At 59.8% G+C, this 18,513-nt stretch overlaps 1 protein-coding gene across 4 annotated transcripts in view; it reads left to right on the forward strand.

Moving 5' to 3' along the window:
- The first annotated feature begins 441 nt into the window (after window positions 1-441).
- SYT7 (synaptotagmin 7) overlaps window positions 442-18,513 on the forward strand; it is a 32,072-nt gene continuing 14,000 nt past the window's right edge. For 2 of the 4 annotated variants that reach the window (XM_030483627.1, XM_030483628.1), the window contains exons 1-5: window positions 489-743; window positions 12,325-12,428; window positions 15,492-15,571; window positions 17,198-17,329; window positions 17,865-18,080. In XM_030483627.1, the coding sequence (XP_030339487.1) occupies window positions 713-743; window positions 12,325-12,428; window positions 15,492-15,571; window positions 17,198-17,329; window positions 17,865-18,080 (563 nt within the window). In that variant the 5' untranslated portion in view covers window positions 489-712. Of the gene's footprint in view, window positions 744-12,324; window positions 12,429-15,491; window positions 15,572-17,197; window positions 17,330-17,864; window positions 18,081-18,513 lie in introns of all 4 variants that reach the window. The other 2 variants (XM_030483625.1, XM_030483629.1) reach the window with 2 other exon arrangements.

Below are 18,513 nucleotides of genomic sequence, written 5' to 3' on the forward strand. Positions count from 1 at the left end.
CCTCTTCGTGGCCGTGCGGGGCTCCGCGGGTGCGTGTCCCCACTCCGTGACCGGGCCGGTGGCCACGCGTGGGGCCATACCGGGGCCGTGTCCCCCCTTCTCCGTGCGCAGTACCGACGCCCCCCTCCCTGCATCCATCCATCCATCCATCCATCCATCCATTCATCCATCCATCCACCCATCCGTCCATCCCTACACACCCCCCTCCATCCATCCATCCATCCATCTCTCTCTCCTTTCCTCCACTCTCCATCTCTCCATCCCTCCATTCCTCTTCCATCCATCCCTCCATCTCTCCCTATCCCTCCCTCCCTCCACCCCTCCCTCCCTCCATCCCCTCATTCCCCCATCCATCCCTCCCTCCCTCCCTCCCTCCATCCCTCCATCCCTCCCCGGCGGCTGCAGTTTCCTCTCCCGCCAGCAGCGAGCAGCAAGTGGATGCGCGATCGGGGCGCACACACACACACACACACCCGCACACACACGCACAGCCCGCAGGCAGGCAGGCAGGCAGCGGGCGGGCAGCACGGGCTTCGCGGGGCTACCGGGCCCCCCCCGCCGCATGCGGGTCCCCGCCGCCCCGCCGCCGCCTCCCGCGGCCCCCGCGCCCGCCCCGCTGCCGCCGCCCGCCGCCGCCGTCTGATGAGCCGCGGCCCCGCCGAACCGGGCAGCCGCCGCCCCGCCGCCCCGCCGCGCCCCGCCGCCCGCCGCCATGTACCTGCACCCGGAGGCTGCACCCTCAGGTGAGCCCGTCGTGCGCAGCGCCGAGCACCGCGGAACGGGAAAAGGGGATGGGGACACACATACACACACCGGGGCTCGCCTCCCGCTGCCCCTTTTGGCCGGCCCCGCCGCTGGGACCGGTCCTCGCTGCCCGGCTGCCCCCTCGCCTTCCGGGCTGCGGCTCTACCGGAGTGACCGGTCGGGAGTTACGGTAGTTTAGGGACAAAGTCGCTGTCGAATGAATCACCGCCCTGCAGAGCCGATGGAGAGCCGGTGGCACCGGCCACCCCCCACACACACCCCGGTGACACCCCCCCACCGGGGTCACCCCCTCCCCTGGACCAGCTGCCCCCTTTACAGGGGAGCCCCCGGCCCTGGGGCAAGCCCCGGGTGAGCCCCCGGGGTGAGCCCCCAGCACCCGGACAAGCATCCAGTGGTCACCCCACTCCTCCTCATTCACCCCCTCCATCGTTGTGGGGGTCCCCCAGCCCCATCCCGCTGCATCTCCTCTGCTTGCCGGGGTGGGCAACTGGGGAAGGGGCTTTGGCCAGTGCGGTTTTGCTGAGCTCATGCTCCGAAGGCATCAGTCGGCCTCGTACCGGGGAATCTGGGACGCTACCGGGAAGGTTTTGGGGGTGCCGGAGCTGGCGGCAGCCGGTGCAGAGGGGAAGGGGTGCTGCTACCGGTGCGGTGCGGCTCACCGGGGCCTGGCAGCCCTCACCTGCGGTGTCCCGGGGCCCGAGGAGCAGAAGGACACGGTGTCCTGCGGTGGCGTGGGGACGTGCCGGCGCGGACGCGGGCAAGCACGGATGCGGGGAGAGCTGCTGGAGCAAGCTGCAGGTGCTCGGCAGAGCCAGGCCTGCGGGAGACAACACGTTTGGGCAGCGTTGGGGACAGCCACACGTTGTCACCCGTGGCTGGTAACAGTGTCAGCGCTGCCCCGGACCTGGCAGCTCCACACAAGCTGCCTTCGAGGGGAAGTTTCCTTCTGCCCACAGGCTGAGCATCCCTTCCCGTCGCAGCTCGGTCCTGGGATACTCCATCCCTGTGACCCCGCAGGGATGCCCGGTGAGCCGGGCACAGCTTGGCCCAAGGTCACCAGGAGGGTTGGTGGCACAGTGGGGACACCAGCTTGCCCCCACCAGCAGCAGCGTGGCAGAGCTGCCCTTTCCTCCCAGTGCTGAGGTTTGCACTGGTGTTATTCCCCCTCCAAACTTATCTGCCCCCTTGTCCCTGCCCGATGTCCCCTTGGTGTTCGGTGGCCAACAACGGCTGCTTGTGCTGCTGCTGGCTCTAAGGTTAAAAGGCAGAGCCTGAGCTGCTGGGGCTTTTCGGGGTGCAGACCCCCTGTTCCCCATTCCCGATCCCCCCCATTCCTGGGTGCCGGGTCTCCCATCACGTGGGAGTTTTCCCACGTCACCGGCCGCGGCTGTGCCATGGTGCCTGCAGCCGTGGGGTGCTGTGGTGGGGCCCGGCTGGTGCTGGGACACCATCTGCTTCATTCCCTGTTTCCCTCCTTGCTCCTGCTTTTCCTCCCGTGCCGCTGCTCGGCCACAGTGCTGTGTGGGTGCCGGGTTTGGCTCCCAGTGATGGAGCTGGGGGGTGCTGGGGGCTCACCCCCCCACTGTGGCAAGAGCCACAGTGCAGCCTTGGGTGAAGCAATGCCTGTGCCCCCAGCCCAGCTCCTTCATCCAGAGGTGGCACTGGCCTCGTCCCCTTCTCTGTGCCACTGTGGCCCCGAGCACTGGCTGCTGCATGGGGGGAGAAGATGCCATATGAGGAAATTTGGGACACTGATGCCATCTGCACTGGGCTTTGTGAAGGGGGTGCAGGGGGTTTGGTGGAACTCGGAGGTGATGCTGGGGGTGGCAGGTCCGGTTCTGGTGTGGGAGATTCCTTAAGCGAGCCTGGTGAGAGGTGTTGGGAATTGGGATGGAGCCGCCGTGCTTCCTAAAGGAGCTCCCTCCAGCTGGGGGCTGTGCTGCTGATGGGGCCATCATCCCATCATGGGCCGAGTGCAGAGCAGAGATTGGGTTTGAAGACAAAGGTGCCCTCTGTGCCACAGGGACAATGTCCCCCACGCCAGCTCCGGGGACACCGGGCATCACCCTCCTCCCTTCTTCAATGCAGGACACCCCCCCTCCATCCATGTCCCTCTCCATGGAGGTTGTTGCATCTTCTCAGCGCATCAAGAGAGGTTCTGGAGGGCCCTGGCTTCCCTCTGCCCCACATCCCCATGTCCCAGGCTCCATTCCTGCCGGAGCAGAGCCATGCTGCTGGCGGTAGTGAATCAATAACCAGGCTGCTGCCTGTTTTCCCCCCGCGCTGTCTCGGGGTGAGCGATGGAGAAGGCTCTGCCATGGGAGCACGTCCCCAGGGCTGGGACAGGAGCTGAGAGCTGGGTTTGAAATGAGCTGGAATGCCCTGAGGAGCGAGGCAGGGGGCCGGGATGTGCAGGGAGACGTTGGGAGCATGGGGGGAAGCGCGGCAGCAACGGAGGCAGACAAAGAGCCGAGGGCTGGGAGCCAGGCACCTGCTGCAGCCACACGTCCCAAACGGTGCAGACACAGCGCTGCTGGCTCCGGTTCCCACCCTTGGCACCCGCATCCTGCATGGGCTTGGGGTTCTCCTCCCTTCCAGCCTCTCTGCAGCACCTCAAGCCTGAGGGATGCTCCTGCCTGCATCCCAGAGCATCCCCACAGCCTCACCATGTCCCTTTGTACCCCAGTGCCCCCGTCCCCCCGTGGCAGCTCTGTCCTATCCTCAATGGCAGTGGGGTGTCCATGTAGATGCTGACCCCCCCTCTCGGGTGTCCTTCCCCTTCTCCCTCCTAGGAGTCCTGCCTGGTGTCCCCTCCCAACCCATTTATTGGGGGGGTGACCCACAAGCAGACGTGTGTCACGCATGGGGTGGCTTATGCACAACGCGTGTCCCATAGCCCCATGTATGACTTGGGGACTGCAGGGATAAGGATGGGGGTCCACAACCAGGCAGGGGGTCTGCTTGATGGCCCCCCCCCCCCACCATCATCACACCAAGGAGCAGGATTGGAGCTGGAGGCGGCTTCCCACCGCCACATCTCGCGGCTTTTCGGGCTGGCAGGGAAGGGCGGGGGAGCAGGGAATGAAGACAGATGCAGATAATATCACTGCCACCCCCCCCCAGCCCCTGGGGGCTCAGCTACAATATCTATTATAGATGCATTCAGCAAGGGAAAGGTTTCGGAGAGCAGCCGGCAGCAACTGTGTGTGCACGAAGGCAAAGCAGCACCCAAAGCACCGAGCAGGGGCCGGGCTCCCTGCGTTACAACTTGTGGGGCTCAGGGGGGGTGTGAGGGGCTGGGGTGGGCTCAGGGAGCAGTGGGTCAGGCTGGTGTGGAGCAGCACATCCTGCAGTAGGTATGAGTGTGGTGGTGGTACAGGGGTGCTGTGTGCCCGCCTTGGGGTGCCCGGTGAGCACCCCATCCCCTCCTGTCCTCTGATGCTGCAGGAGGGAGAGGGGTCACCTTGGGGGGAGTTAATGAGGTTTGAAAGGGAAGCGGCCGGTGCTGGTGATGGGGATGGAGGCAGGGTGGTGGCAGAGGGACAGGAGCCTTCTCCCTGCCCTCCCGAGGGGGGCACAGCCCTTTCGGGGGGCTTTGGGCACCCTATAATGAGGTGCACACAGTCTGTGGGATGCTGGTGGCATTGGGGGGGGTGATGGGTGACTGTCCCCACACCCCCATGTGTGTCCATCCCCTCTGCCCCAGGGTCCCACTGTGTGTCACAGGAGGATGCAGCCCCAGGAGCAGGGTCTGCAGGAGGGTTTCCACCAGCCCCACATCCCCCAGGCACCTGCCCACACCTCTGTGTCCATCTGGAGCCTCCCTCGGCCCTTTATTCCCCTCCTCTGCCTCCTCTCTCCTCCCCTCCAAGCTGCGTTTCTCCATCTTCCCATGTGCTCTGCTCCCTCCCACCCTCCCCTTTCCCCCTTATCACCACCACCCCCCTATTTTGGGTGCTACGGCCGATCCTGAGCTCTCTATGGGGCTCTTCTCCCCCCAGTGGTGACCTTCTTGGCCGCAAAGCTCAGCATCAAGTGGGGACACTTACCGCGGGGGAAGCAAAGAGGGGCCAATGGGGCTGGGTACGGCCGTGCGGAGCCTGCTCATTCCCATCCCCTCGGAGCCTCTGGCTTTGTGCTTCCCTCTCTCCCGCTGTCACCCGAAGTGCCCGGGAATGATGGAGGACCCTGGGGCGAGAGGCTAAGTGGTGGTGGCGGCGCGGCGGCGCGCGAGCTGGCAGTGCTGCTCGCTGTGAGAGCCCAGCCTGCTCCTCCGAGCCTGCTGCTGCCGACGGAGACGGTTCTCTGCCTGCATGAGGTGAGACTGAGGGTGTAGGACTCATGTCTTAGGGCAGAGATGACCTGGAGCAAGGCTGAGCAGGAGCCAAGGGGATGCAGAGCATCATGAGGCTGATGGGTTTGAAACGGGGAAGGTGATGGATGCCAATCCAATAGGATTTGGACATGGGGGCAGGAAGTCCTGGGGGGATTGAGGAAGGAGAGATGCGGTGGGGACCACTGAGCGGAGAAAGCAACCACACGTCTCTCCGGAAATCCTCGGCCAAAAATAGCTCTGCACCGGGGGAAGGAGCTGCCTTCGCTTGCCAAATCCTCCCTCCACTGCCAGCTCCTGCTTGTGGCTGCTGTGGGGTCTGCTCTGCCATGGGGCTGTGTGCCGGGAGCTGCCGGAATGCCAGGAGCGCGTAGGGAAGAGGGATGGTGATGGGTAATGCTGGGGCTTGGTGATGGAGATGCCCTCAGCACCCTCTCCCTGCGACTGGGCTGGTGATGAGAGCACACATTGGATGCTGGGCACTCTGGCTCGCTTATCCATAGGGAATCATGGGCTGAGGCCACCCCAGTGGGTATGTCCTGCAGGAGGAGGGTGAACCCTGCAGCACTGGTGCCCACTGGCCTTGGGGAGGCTGATGCACAACCTTGCATTGTATCCAAATCATAAGTGGGGGGCTTGCTCTATGAAGGCAGCATGAAATGAAACCTGACTGCATGAGGGACCTGCTGCCTTTAATGGCAAAACACTCATCCCATCATCCATCATAGACTCATGGAATGGTTTGTGTTGGAAGGGAGCGTAAAGCTCCTCCAGTTCCAATCCCCTGCCACGGGCAGGGACACCTTCCACTAGAGCAGGTTGCTCCAAGCCCCTGTGTCCAACGTGGCCTTGAACACTGCCAGGGATGGGGCAGCCACAGCTTCTCTGGGCACCCTGTGCCAGCACCTCAGCACCCTCACAGGGAAGAACTTCTACCTTATACCTAACCTGGTTTCTCATTCTGCCCTTCACCGTGGCATCAGGGCCACGTCCATGCATAGCAACAGGTTGGGCAGGAGCTATGTGGTGTTTGGGAGGGTGTCCTCCTTGACAGCCCACATGGTGCCCATGGGCACTGCCATCCTGTCCCTACCACGGTGCTTCTGCTGGGTCCTGGTGTCTTGGCATCACCACAGCACCAGGCACAGTGAGGTGCTGGGGGAGAGGTGCTGGGGGTGCCCACACAGGGTGGCACCAGCCACTCCATCCTTGGTGTCCCTGGGAGAAGAGGTAGCACCATGCTGGGGGTCCGGAGGCAAAGCCCCCCAGGGCAGGCAGCATCGCATGGAGGAGGCAGAGACAGACAGATTGACAGCTCCGGGGGATGGACAGATGGCTGGATGGAGAAGCAGATGTGTACGAGGGATGGATGGATGAAGAGATTGATGGATGTGTTGGAGAGGAGGACGCACAGATAGACAGACAGATGCACAGATGGAGAACAGACGCCTGTTCCCTCTTTACCCTGGGGTGCTGAGCTGCAGCACTGCACTGGTCCTCTCCCCTGAGGCTCATCCAATGGTGGGACACTGGCCAGGACCCTGAGTTGGGACAACCAACATCCCTCATTGAGCATCTTGTGGCCACACAGCCCCTGGCACTGCCACAACCATCTCATCCCTCATCCATCATGCCACCGACTCTGCCTCGTGGCAACTTTCAAAGCAGCTCCAAAATGCCCATCATGGTGTTTCCATGGATGATGGTGAGGCCACATCCCCCCTCAGGGGTTTTGCATCCTGGCAGCCCCTCCATGCCTGGTCCTTGTCCCTCTGCCTGCACTGAGGACATGGGTTTCTCCAGCCCCACCGTGGTCCTGCCCGGCTCCCACCCGCATTGCGCCCGGGCTCCTGCACCGGAGCGAAAGCTGCAAATTCACAGCTTTTCAGCTGCAACCTAAAAATAAGAGGTTTGGGAAATATCTAGCAAATGAGTGGGAGGAGGAGAAGAGGAGGAATTAATGGCCTGGCGCCAGGCAAACAGCATCTGGGAAGCCCCGGAGTGGCAACGTGGTCGCCTCACTCCCCGCCCCGCGGCCATCCACCACACAGCACTTGGAGATGTGTTGATGCCACGCAGGGCAGCATCAGCCCCTTTCCCATAGAATCATGGAATGGTTTGGGTTGGAAGGGACCTTAAAGCTCATCCAGGTCCAACCCCCTGCCACGGCCAGGGACACCTTCCACTAGAGCAGGTTGCTCCAAGCCCCTGTGTCCAACCTGGCCTTGAACACTGCCAGGGATGGGGCAGCCACAGCTTCTCTGGGCACCCTGTGCCAGCGCCTCAGCACCCTCACAGGGAAGAACTTCCTTATATTTAACCTGAATGTCCCCTGTTTCAGTTTGAACCCATCACCCCTTGTCCCATCGCTCCAGTCCCTGATGAAGGTCCCTCTCCAGCATCCTTGTAGCCCCCTTCAGACACTGGAAGCTGCTCTGAGGTCTCCACGCAGCTTCTCTTCTCCAGGCTGAACAGCCCCAATGTTCTCAGCCTGTCTCCATATGGGATTTGCTCCATGCCTGCTCCATCCTTCACTCCACAGCATTTCCCCATCCCTTCCTTAGCACCATCATCCCAACTTGGGCTCCACGTCACATCCCACCCCAGCTCCACGGCTCGCAGCATGATGTGGTGGGATTGCTCCGCTCCCTTGGCACCTTCTCCCATTCCCTCTCCATGCACACATGTATTTCCGCTGCCGGCGCGGGCTGGCACGCTCGGTGGTGGTGGCGGTGGCAGGCGGGCTGGCACACGGTGCAGTGTCTCTGCGTGGAGCTCTGACGTGCTGGCTGTGGGGATAAGCTTTGATCAGCGCTTGCAAAGAGTGCTTGGGGCTGGAGGGGGGTCCATCCGCTTTGATTTCTCCCCCAGGGTACTTTGTATTGATGGGTTTTGATGGAGGTGGGAAGAGGATGGGAGGATGCTCGGGGAGAGGGGAATACTGAGCAGCAACAGGGGAGATGCCATGCTCAACACCAGTTGGGTATTTTGGGCTCTGCACCCAAAAACATGGCCCTGAAAGCTTGGCCAGCACCATCCTCACTATGGAGAGGTCAGTCCCATGCTGCTGCCGGTAGATGCTGTTACCTTGTGCCCACCACTCATCCAAAGCCCTTGTCCATTTGCCACTCCATGGAAGAGATTTCCAGCCTCTCTATCCCATGCAGGAGCCTTTCATCTGGATGAGCAGCCAGGAGCTGAACCCCTCACCTGTGTGCCCCTCACAAGTCCTTTGTTTTCCCAGTGCTACCACATGCCGGGGTGGGAAGTGCTGCTCCAGGACCATGGGCTCTGGTGTTCGTCCATGGTATGGAGCTGGGGGTGATGGGCGAGCTGTTGGTTGAGCCTGAGGGCAGGGATGAACACAGGGAGATGGTGTCCATTCCATAGGGAAGGAAATCAGGGGGAATTGAGCATGAAGGTCTCATTGTGCTGGACTTGAGGGATGTCCATCCCGGAGAGCTCCGTGTACACGGGGCTACCGAGATGCTCAAAACTGCTGAGATACGCAAAGCCACCGAGACGCACAAAGCCATGAGATGTCCAAAACCACAAGGATATGCAAATCCCTCTCGGATTTCTGTGCCTCTCTCTTGTGCTGAGGTCAGGTTTTGAAGTGTTTCCTCCTCAGCCACAAAGGCCAGAGCTCGGTCGTGCTCTGGAGGCAGCTAATTCCATGCCTGCAGGAACAGCGGCTTAGTGGGGATAAGCACATGCCATCAATGCCACCACCAGCCTCATCTCCCAGCCCACTCCTATGGGTGCTGGGGGGTGTCCTGCTTGGCCAGGGGCATGGGTCCTCTATGATGAGGTGCACATAGACCATGGACACCCTCTCCCTCCGTGCAGGAACACTTTTTCCCAGCACAGGGACCCCGTTCCCGGCTCATGTGGCACCACTACACAAATCCCACGCTGAAGAGCTGTGGATCTAACGAGGCAGGTAATCCCCTCATCAATAACCAGCTGCAAAAGTGGAATTATAGCCCGTCAAGTGGCATTGAATACTGATGAAAGAGCTGCAGAGCTCTGCTGGCTCCTTCCCCAGCCTCCACAGCCAGCCTGGAGAGACCTTTATGTCCTCCAAGGGTGCATGTGGGGTCTCCAGCTCGTGGAGCAGCTCCTGTTTTAGGATGGGGCAGGACCAGTGAAGGGTGGGTGTGATTTGGGGGGGGTATGTGGCTGCAGGGACCCCAAAACAGGGTTGTGGACCCCCCAATGCATGGAGCTGAGGTCCTACAGCCACCCGCCCCATGGCATCCCTATGCCAAGCATCCCAAGCACGGAGCTGCTGCTGCCGGCATGGGGACCCCACGCAGCACACCAGGCCAGCACCCAAGGCTGAGGCCAAGCCAGGAGCTCCGCTCCACTCAGCTTCTCTAATTAACTAGTGCTAATTGCCTGGAAAATGAGTCATTTCAACGGTGCTGAGTGCAGCAGAGTCTGGGGTCCAGCATCTCTCCCCCAGCCCTGAGGACAGGGCCAGTGCAGGCTGAGGGACGTGTGTCCCCAATGGGGAGGGCTGGCACCCTGGGACCAGTGTGGATGAGCCTGGAGGTCACTGGGGGCTAAAAGCCCCCAGCAGCATGGTATGGAGCCCATCAGGCAGGTCCCTACCATCAGGTTCACTGGGTAATGACAGGCTTGGGGATGTGGTGACAGATCAGCTTGGCCAGGGGCGTGTAGGAACCAGCATCAACATCCCTCTCCAAGCTCTTTGGTGACAGTGTCCAGGCAGCACTGGATTTCTCCTTCCTAAGCAGGGTAATCCCTCCTTTGTGCCATGCCAGCACCTCTGTCCTTTCCCCTTGGATATAAGCAAGAAGCTCTTCCCTGTGAGGGTGCTGAGGCGCTGGCACAGGGTGCCCAGAGAAGCTGTGGCTGCCCCATCCCTGGCAGTGTTCAAGGCCAGGTTGGACACAGGGGCTTGGAGCAACCTGCTCTAGTGGAAGGTGTCCCTGCCCGTGGCAGGGGGTTGGAACTGGATGAGCTTTAAGCTCCCTTCCAACACAAACCATTCCATGATTCTATGATTTTATGATTTTCCTCTTGCCTGGTTAAATTGAGGATGAACTTGACCCTGCATCTCTTGAAGCTCCGACGGGAATCACTCTCACCTCTTGCACAGCAGCCAGGCAGGTCACCCTGCTCTCCACATGTCACAGTGTCCCCAAGCAGGCATCAGGGCTGTGGAGAGGACACATCGGGGGGGGTCAGAGGAGGGCTCACCCCAATTCTTATCCACACCAGCCTGCCCATTTAACCCATGTGCCACACTTGAGCTGGTTGGGGTCCCTCACCACCAAGAGCCAGGTATCCCGGGGGTGCTCTGCCCCAGTGGCTGTTTTACCCCCCCCCCTCCCAGCAGCTGATGTAGCTGGGCTTTATAAATGTTTGAAATTAAGGGCTGGTCCCAAATTCCCTCCTAGGCAACAGTTGCTAAGTGAGCTTTATACACAGGCTCCTCGTGACCGAGGAACGATGGAGGGGCCCCGTGTTGGGTTTGGATGAAGAGAGCACGTGTACCAGTGATGGAGTGCTGAAGTGGTCCAGGAGCCAGGACCCCCCAACCCTGTCTCCCCAAACCCCTTCATCCCACCCTGGCAGGGGCTCAGCATGTGGCTGCTTAAGGTGCTGTTATAAAGCCCCATCCCCTTTATTGCCACCATCCCCTTTGCTCCCAGAGAAATAGAACCAGGATCCCACCATGTGCCCAGGGGATGCCTGAGACCCGATCGGGGCTGCTCTGACTCACGGCAGCCTCTGAGCCGTTGGCAAATTTCATTACAATAACAAGGGCTGCGGATGAATTAATTATTAACAATTAGTGTTTAATATTTATAGTGCAGCACAGCTCCGGGTGCCCTGCTCTGGCCCCGCCGCTTCCCACCACTCCAGCTATGGGCTTCCCCATCCCGGGATGCTGAGCTGCATGGGGGATGCCATACAGGGGGTCCTGCATGGGAAAAGGGCTGGGGGGTGCACTGGACCCCCCCTAAGCCACCTTGGGTCCATATTCATCCTCTTATGGTGCCAGGACCATCATGATTGCTGGCAGCATCATGATGGGACACCCAATATTGGGGCTGTGGGGGGCTGGCAGGGAGTGTGGTTGGGTGCAGGACAGGAGCAGGGTGGGTGGGATATACCTGCCTGACCCCATAACCATCCCCGGCACCCACAGGGGGTGATGCTGGAGCAGCAGAAGGGTCCATCCCCACTTTTGGGGTCCTCAAGGTTGTCCCCATGGCCAGACTGGATTAGGCAGCAGCTTCTGCCCCTGCCAAGCGCCTGCAGTGCATGGTTTGGGGTGAATCTGGGAAGGTTTGGTTGATCCAAACAGGGAATCCCTCTGGTGGGGTGGCTGCAGGGCACTGATGGAAAGGGAATGGATCCTGCAGAGAAAGTGGGGATGGCTTGTCTGGAAGGAATGGGAAAGGGGAAGGGGAAGAGGTGAGGAATAGGAAGGAAAAGGGGAAGAGGATGAAGAAGGTAAAAGGATGGGGATGGGGAAGGGGTGGACATTAGGAAGGCAAAGAGAAAGAGAAATGGAAAGAGGAAAGAGAAAGCGGAAGAGATGGGCATTCGGAAGGCAAAGAGGAAGGGAAAGAGGAAAGGGAGATGAGAAGGAATGGGCAAGGGGAAGGATTGGCCATTAGGAAGTGGAAGGAGAAGAGAAAGGGAAAAGGGAAAGGCGAAAGGAAAAAGGGAAGGGGAAGAGGATTGAGAAGGTGAAAGGATGGGGATGGGGAAGGGATGGGCATGAAGAAGCAAAGAGGAATGGAAAGAGGAAAGGGAATGGGTAAAGGGATGGACAACGGGAAGGTTTGGTGATTATGAAGGGGAAGCAACACCAAACAAGAGCCGCGGTGCTGCGCTGCTGTGGTGGGCGCTGCGGGAGGCACGTGTGATGCTGTGACCTTTACTGGGCATGCCGGTGATCCCAGGGGGCCAGCAGGGATTAAAGCCTTTGCTCTGCTCCAGCCTGAGCTCCTGGAGCTCTGCCCCACTGCATGCACCCCACTGGGAGCCGAGAGCTCACGGAGCGGGCCACGGTGCTGGTGTTTCATGATGGGGTTGGAACCTATGGACCACATTCCCTGTGTTCCCCCTCCCTGCTCTTGTCCAGCTCCCCCTTGGGTGCCCACACTGGGGACACCCCTGGGTGACCATCCCTGTCCCCTCATCCCCTCACTAAGTGCTGGCTCTGCTTTGCTTCCCCACAGGGGCTCCCTCCCGCGACGTCCTCCTCGTCTCAGCCATCATCACCGTCAGCCTTAGTGTCACCATCGTTCTCTGCGGGATCTGCCAGTGGTGCCAGCGCAAACTGGTGAGTGTCCCCACGACAGATGGGTGGGGGCACCCCTTCTCCTTGCCCTGGGGTGATGGCTGGGCATGGGTGTCCCACTGGATGGGGGCAATGCCCAGCAATGCCGGCAGATAGAGGCGAGATGCTGAGAGTGCTTTGTGTCGGGTGCTGGCTACAGCTTCTCTTTTGCTCTTTAGGGGATGCGATAATTAAATGTTTGGGCAAAACTGTTTGTGCAGCATAAAGGGAAGTTTCCAAATACATAGATAGAGATATAGATATATTTGTGATGAGCTGGCCCCTGTCCTGCTGGGCACGCTCCTGCCTGGAAGAGCCCCATGGGAAGGTGGCCAGCCCGTGTCTGGCAGCGCTGGATGCCATAAGGCAGCTCTGCCACTGCTGTGCCCCATACACCAGCTCTCCAGCACCTACAAGGCACTTCACTTCGAGCCCCATGTGGAGCTTTGGCTTGAGCCAGAGCTTCCTCCTGCTCCACATCCTTCCTCCTCCTCTCCATGGACCAGGATCTGGCTGCTCAGCCACGTTTCTTTCACCATCAGATTCAAATCTGAGTCAAGCGCTGTGATGGGGGCAGCTGTCAAGGTGCCCACCCTGGCAATGCCGTAAGGAATAGGAAGGCAGAGATCCCTTGGGAATGGGAGAAGGGGTTTGGCTGTGGATGTGGGAGCAGTGGGAGGTGGATGGGAAGGGGTTTGCAAGCCTGGCTGGTGCCACCCAGTGATGGAGGTTAAGGACCAGGAGGAGAAGGGCCACTTGTACTGAATGATGAAGCTGGCAGAGGAACAAAGAAGGAGAAATTGGCCGGGAAGATGTTCACACTGGGAATGGAGAGGCACATCCTGGCCGGCCCTCGATGGAGCTGGAATGGCTGCTTGGGAACCACGGCCAAACCCGCTGAGTGACTGGCCCCAGTTGGCTTGTGCTGGGAGAGCATGGGCCAGCAGCTGTGTCCCCATGAGCCCTGGGCTGTGCCCGGCTGGGGACAGTGCTCAACACAGGGCTGTCTCCTTCTGGGATGGTCCATGGGCACCCAAGGAGGTCCAAAATCCCTGCAGATCCAGGCAGGATTAGCCCATAGGCATCCAAGAAAGTTGGGTATCCCTGAAGATCCAGGCAGGATTAGCTCATGGACATCCAAGAAAGTTGGGTATCCCTGAAGATCCAGGCAGGATTAGCTCATGGACATCCAAGAAGGTTCAATATCGCTGCAGCTCCCAGCAGAATTAGCCCATGGGCATCCAAGGAGGTTGGGTATCCCTGCAGATCCTAGCAGGATTAGCCTATACCTGTCCAAGGACACCCATGCTGAAGGTGCCAGGAGTCCTTTGGCACAGCCCTGCCAAGGAGAAGGCTCCATGCTGGGTGATGAGGCCGGGGAGAAGGAGAAGGAGATACATTCCCTGCTCCATGCAGGGCTGGCTCCTGCAGGAGGGATGCTCACAGATCCAAGGACACAAACTCCTCTTGCTCCAGAAGCTGCTCCCATCCCACCCCGGCCTTCCCACTCCTAATTGTTTACTAACTGGCATTAACTGTGCTCCTGTCCTCCCTGGATGGGAGCTTGTGCTGAACCTGCATCAGAAACCACAGCAAAGTGCCCTGATTACAAGCCCCAATTAGGAGCAAGCTCCAGCTCCGTTATCATGTGGCATCTCTTCCCTTTCGCTGAAGAAGGTGAAACTCAATTAATTCAAGTTCATTAAGCCTAAACTAAAATTATCATCTCCTCCTCTGGTGGGGCCGTGAAAGGGACCTCAGGAGGTGGCTGCTGCTCTCCTGTGCCCTTAGGGACAGTGACCAGGAGACAGGGTGGCCATGGTTCAGACCCAACCAGTAACTCAGCATCACACTGGGAGGGATGGAGAGGAGAATCAAAGGATGTAAACCCCACGGGTTGAGATAAGAAGAGTTTAATAACTAAAGTATAATAGAATACTACTACTAATTGTAATTATAAGGGAAATAACATTAAAACTAAAACAATAAACACAAGTGATGCCCAATATAATTGCTCACCAGCCACCAGCCGATACCCAGCCTGACCTGAGCAGCGGTCTGTCCCTTCTGGGTGACTCCTCCCAGTTTATATACTGGCATGACGTATGGAATGGTATGGAATACTCCTTTGGCTAGTTTGGGTCAGGCGTGCTGTCTCTGCTTCCTCCTCACTGGCAGAGCATGAGACTGAAAGGTCCCTGATCAGGGTAAGTGCTACTGAGCAGCAACTAAAGCATGTGTGTTATCAGCATCATTCTCAGACTAAATCCCAAACACAGCACTGCACCAGATACTAGGAATGAGAATAAATGTGTTACAGCTGAAAACAGGCCACCAGGCCAGCATCTCCCTGGTGCCTTTGCCGGCTCCTATGGACAAAGAGAAGAAACTGTTAGGAGTTTTCCTGCCTGGTTCAATGGGATGGAGCCCAACAACTGGAAAGCTGTAAGGGGAAAGGGCGAAATCCAGGTCAAACTTGCTCCAACACAAGAGGGACGTGGAGCTGTTGGAGCGAGGCCAGAGGAGGCCACAGAGATGCTGCGAGGGCTGGAGCAGCTCTGCTCTGGAGCCAGGCTGAGAGAGCTGGGCTGGGGCAGCCTGGAGAAGAGAAGGCTCCTGAAGGGGAGACCTTAGAGCAGCTCCAGTGCCTAAAGGGGCTCCAGGAAACCTGGAGAGGGGCTTTGGACACAGGGTGCAGGGACAGGACAAGGGGGAATGGCTTTATCCTGCCAGAGGGGAGATTGAGATGAGCTCTGAGGCAGCAGCTCTTCCCTGTGAGGGTGCTGAGGCGCTGGCACAGGGTGCCCAGAGAAGCTGTGGCTGCCCCATCCCTGGCAGTGTTCAAGGCCAGGTTGGACACAGGGGCTTGGAGCAACCTGCTCTAGTGGAAGGTGTCCCTGCCCGTGGCAGGGGTTGGAGCTGGAGGAGCTTTAAGGTCCTTTCCAACACAAACCATCTATGATTCAACCCCTCCAGCTGGTGGAGCTGCAGCCCTGCCTGCTCCCATCTCTGCTGCAGGGGGGTCTCTCTGCCACCCCTGACCCCCCAATCCTCTCCTCTCTGCAGGGTAAGCGTTACAAGACTTCCCTGGAGACTGTGGGAACTCCGGACTCCAGCCGAGGCCGCAGTGAAAAGAAAACCATCAAGTAGGTTCCAGGGGCAGGAGGGAAGAGGGGCAGGAGCTGTGAGGAGCCTCTGCCCATGGGTCTGGCACAGCCGCAGCCCTCTGCCACATGCCAGCCCCCCATCATCCCGTGCCGGATCGGTGTCATCCCCATTGGAAGCAGGGAAGTCCCTCTTTGGGGACAGAGGTGGCCGTCCCTCTGCTCCCAGAGAGGATGGTCCATGCCCAGCTCTTTGGCAGAGTGAGGGATGCTGGGGGGACCAAGCAATGGGTGATGCCCACGGTGCTGCCAAAGCATCACCAATCCCTGCTCCTCCTGCAGCTGCTGCAGGGTGGGATTATCCCCCTGGGTGGGAGAGAGGTGTCCCCACATCCCCCAGTCCCAATGGGAGAAGGGGACTGGGAGAGCTGATGGGTGTCTCCAGCACCCTCAGGAACCCCTTTTGGTTCACCCACCAAGCTATGGGCATGATGGAGCCATGGTGACCTAAGGATGCCCTGGGTCCCACTGATGGAGCCATGCCTGTGTGCATGCCTGGAACAGCTCTGCAGACCACAGGCAACAGGGATGCAGTTGGGAAAGGTGATGGGAAATGGGGCATCTCACAGTGCTGGGTATGAAGTGGGGTGTTGGCAGCCAAGGGGGGCTCTTCTGGGCACCCCAGCTTCAGCTTTGCCCCCTAAACCCCTTTGGTACCCCGCAGGGCTCTTGGGAAGAGCCAGGCCTGGACAACCAGGAGGAAATAGCCTGTGGCTGGGGTAAGGCTATAGCAAACCTCCTCCCTTGGCTGGCCTGGTCTGCCCAGGGTGTTATTGGGGTGCAGGCATCTGGGCCTACCTTGTCACCTCTCCACTGGCTTCTGAACACAGTGGGGTTGGCCAGCTGGGACTGAAGGAGGAGGCACATCCCCTCCTGATGGCACAGCGGATGGGACTCTCCATCCCCAGCTCCATTGGGTTCCATGCACCCAGGCTCAACCCGGAGCATCAACCTGGGTGGACATCAATGAGGGGTATGAGGGCTGGGCAAGACCCCAGCATCAGTGAGGAGCTGCTGGGCTCCATAGCCCCCAGCACACAGCTGTGGGATGCTGTGGGTGACTTGCTGGAGCCAGAAGGTTCAGGCTTGGTGCTGACAATGGGCCGGCTCGGCAGGAAGGGACCCGGAGGGGTCTCCAACATGCAGCAGCATCATGGTTAACCAAGAAGCGTGAGCTTCCAGGACCTGGCTGCTGAGGAGGCGAGGACACACAAACACACATGTGCTGAGAACATACGTGATGAGAACACAGAGACACGCATGATGAAGACACATGTACCAAGGACACACGGACATGCGTGCCGGGAACACCGTGCTCACCAACACCTCTCTAACCCCGCACCATCCTTCTCTCCTCCCCAGCCAATGGAGCCACCCGCTCCTGTCTCTCCACAGCTCTTTCCTGATCCATCCATCCATCCATCCATCCATCTGTCCTCCTGTGTGTGTGTGCGTGTTGGTGGCCAAGGGGTGGGCAGCCCCATGTCTCTCCGCAGGATCCCGGCGCTCCGGGGCTTGAGGGCTGCTTTTCCTTTCCTCTCACAGGAATTCAGCTTCTTTCTCTTGTATTTCCCTTTTTCTTTCTGCCCTGGTCTCCGGCCGCTGTAGTGATCTAGACAGAGACTTTTGGAATAACAATGACAACACAGTGCAGCAGAAATGGAGCTCCTACCCTCCCAAGGAGTTTATACTAAACATTTCACCTTACGCCCCGTACGGTGACCCGCGCCTTTCCCTCAAGTGAGTCTCTCCTTACCTGGTTTGCTCCGTGTAGTGAGTATATGGGCAGCACCCACTCGCCTTCCTCCTCTTCCTCTTCCTTCCTCCTCCCGGGCTCCCCGCACGCCACCCATGGGCAGCCCCATGGAGACGAGCAACCCCTCCTTCCCGGTGGGTCCCCCCATCCTCTCCGCGGCGGCACAGGATGGGGTTGCGCGTTGGGGGCACCCCCTCGGTGCGGGGACGGGTCCCCCCCCGGGGCTGGGCTGCCGGCGAGCGGGACCCTCACCCCGACCCCTCACCCTGCCCCTTTATGTTGGATGGTTCTGCCGAGGCGCCCGCGCACCCCCCATCCAGGACCCCTTTTTCTTTTGCAGTGCTGATGTCTCTCTTTCTCTCTCTGTCTGTCTGTCCGTCTCTTGTCCGTCTGTCCCCTTTCCGGCTCTCTCCCTTGTAACCCCTTTATCCCTCTCAAACGGCTCCTTCTTTCTTATGTCCATCCGTCTGGCTTCCTTCCTGTCTGTCTTGGGGGGGTCTGGCCGCCGGCCCGGCCCAGTGGCTCTCTGTTATCAGGGGCCAAGCTGACGGCGTCGGCCGCGGCGGGGTTGGCGGGGGACCGCGACGGCCGCCCTGGGGACAAGCAGCGGCTCGGCGAGGACGGCATGAGGAGCAGCATCTCTGCCCACAGCGAGCCCGGCGCGGGGAAGGCGGCGCGAGGCCGCTGGCACACGGTGCAGAGCCACTTGGCCGCAGGGAAGCTCAGCCTGTCCAAGTGAGTGAGCACGCACACCGGCACGGAGACCCCCCCCCCGCCACCGACAGCGTGCCCGGGCTCTGCTTGGATGGGGGTCACCGAGAGAGTCACCGTGTTGAGGAGCTGCCTGTGCACCCGGTGGGGGTTTGGCAGTGTTTTGGCTACAAGAGAAGCACCTTTGGGTGCTGTTCCTGGTATATTTCCAGCGCCGAGGGTGGCTTTGCTCAGTGCCGCTCAGTATCCCTAGTGAGGGTCCCTGGAGCAGCATCATGGTGATGGCCCAAAGGCAGGAGCTGCAATCCCATGTCCCCATCCTAGGATGTGGCCATCCCTCCGTGGTGCTCCCTTAACCCATGGCACAGCCGTGAGACTCGGCGCCGGCACCTCACTTGCGGCTCCACATCCCGAATCCAGGGGATAGTTTGGGAATAAGGTGGTTTATCAGATTTAG

The sequence above is a fragment of the Strigops habroptila genome, chromosome 4, assembly GCF_004027225.2.
Source record: "Strigops habroptila isolate Jane chromosome 4, bStrHab1.2.pri, whole genome shotgun sequence".
NCBI lineage: Eukaryota > Metazoa > Chordata > Aves > Psittaciformes > Psittacidae > Strigops > Strigops habroptila.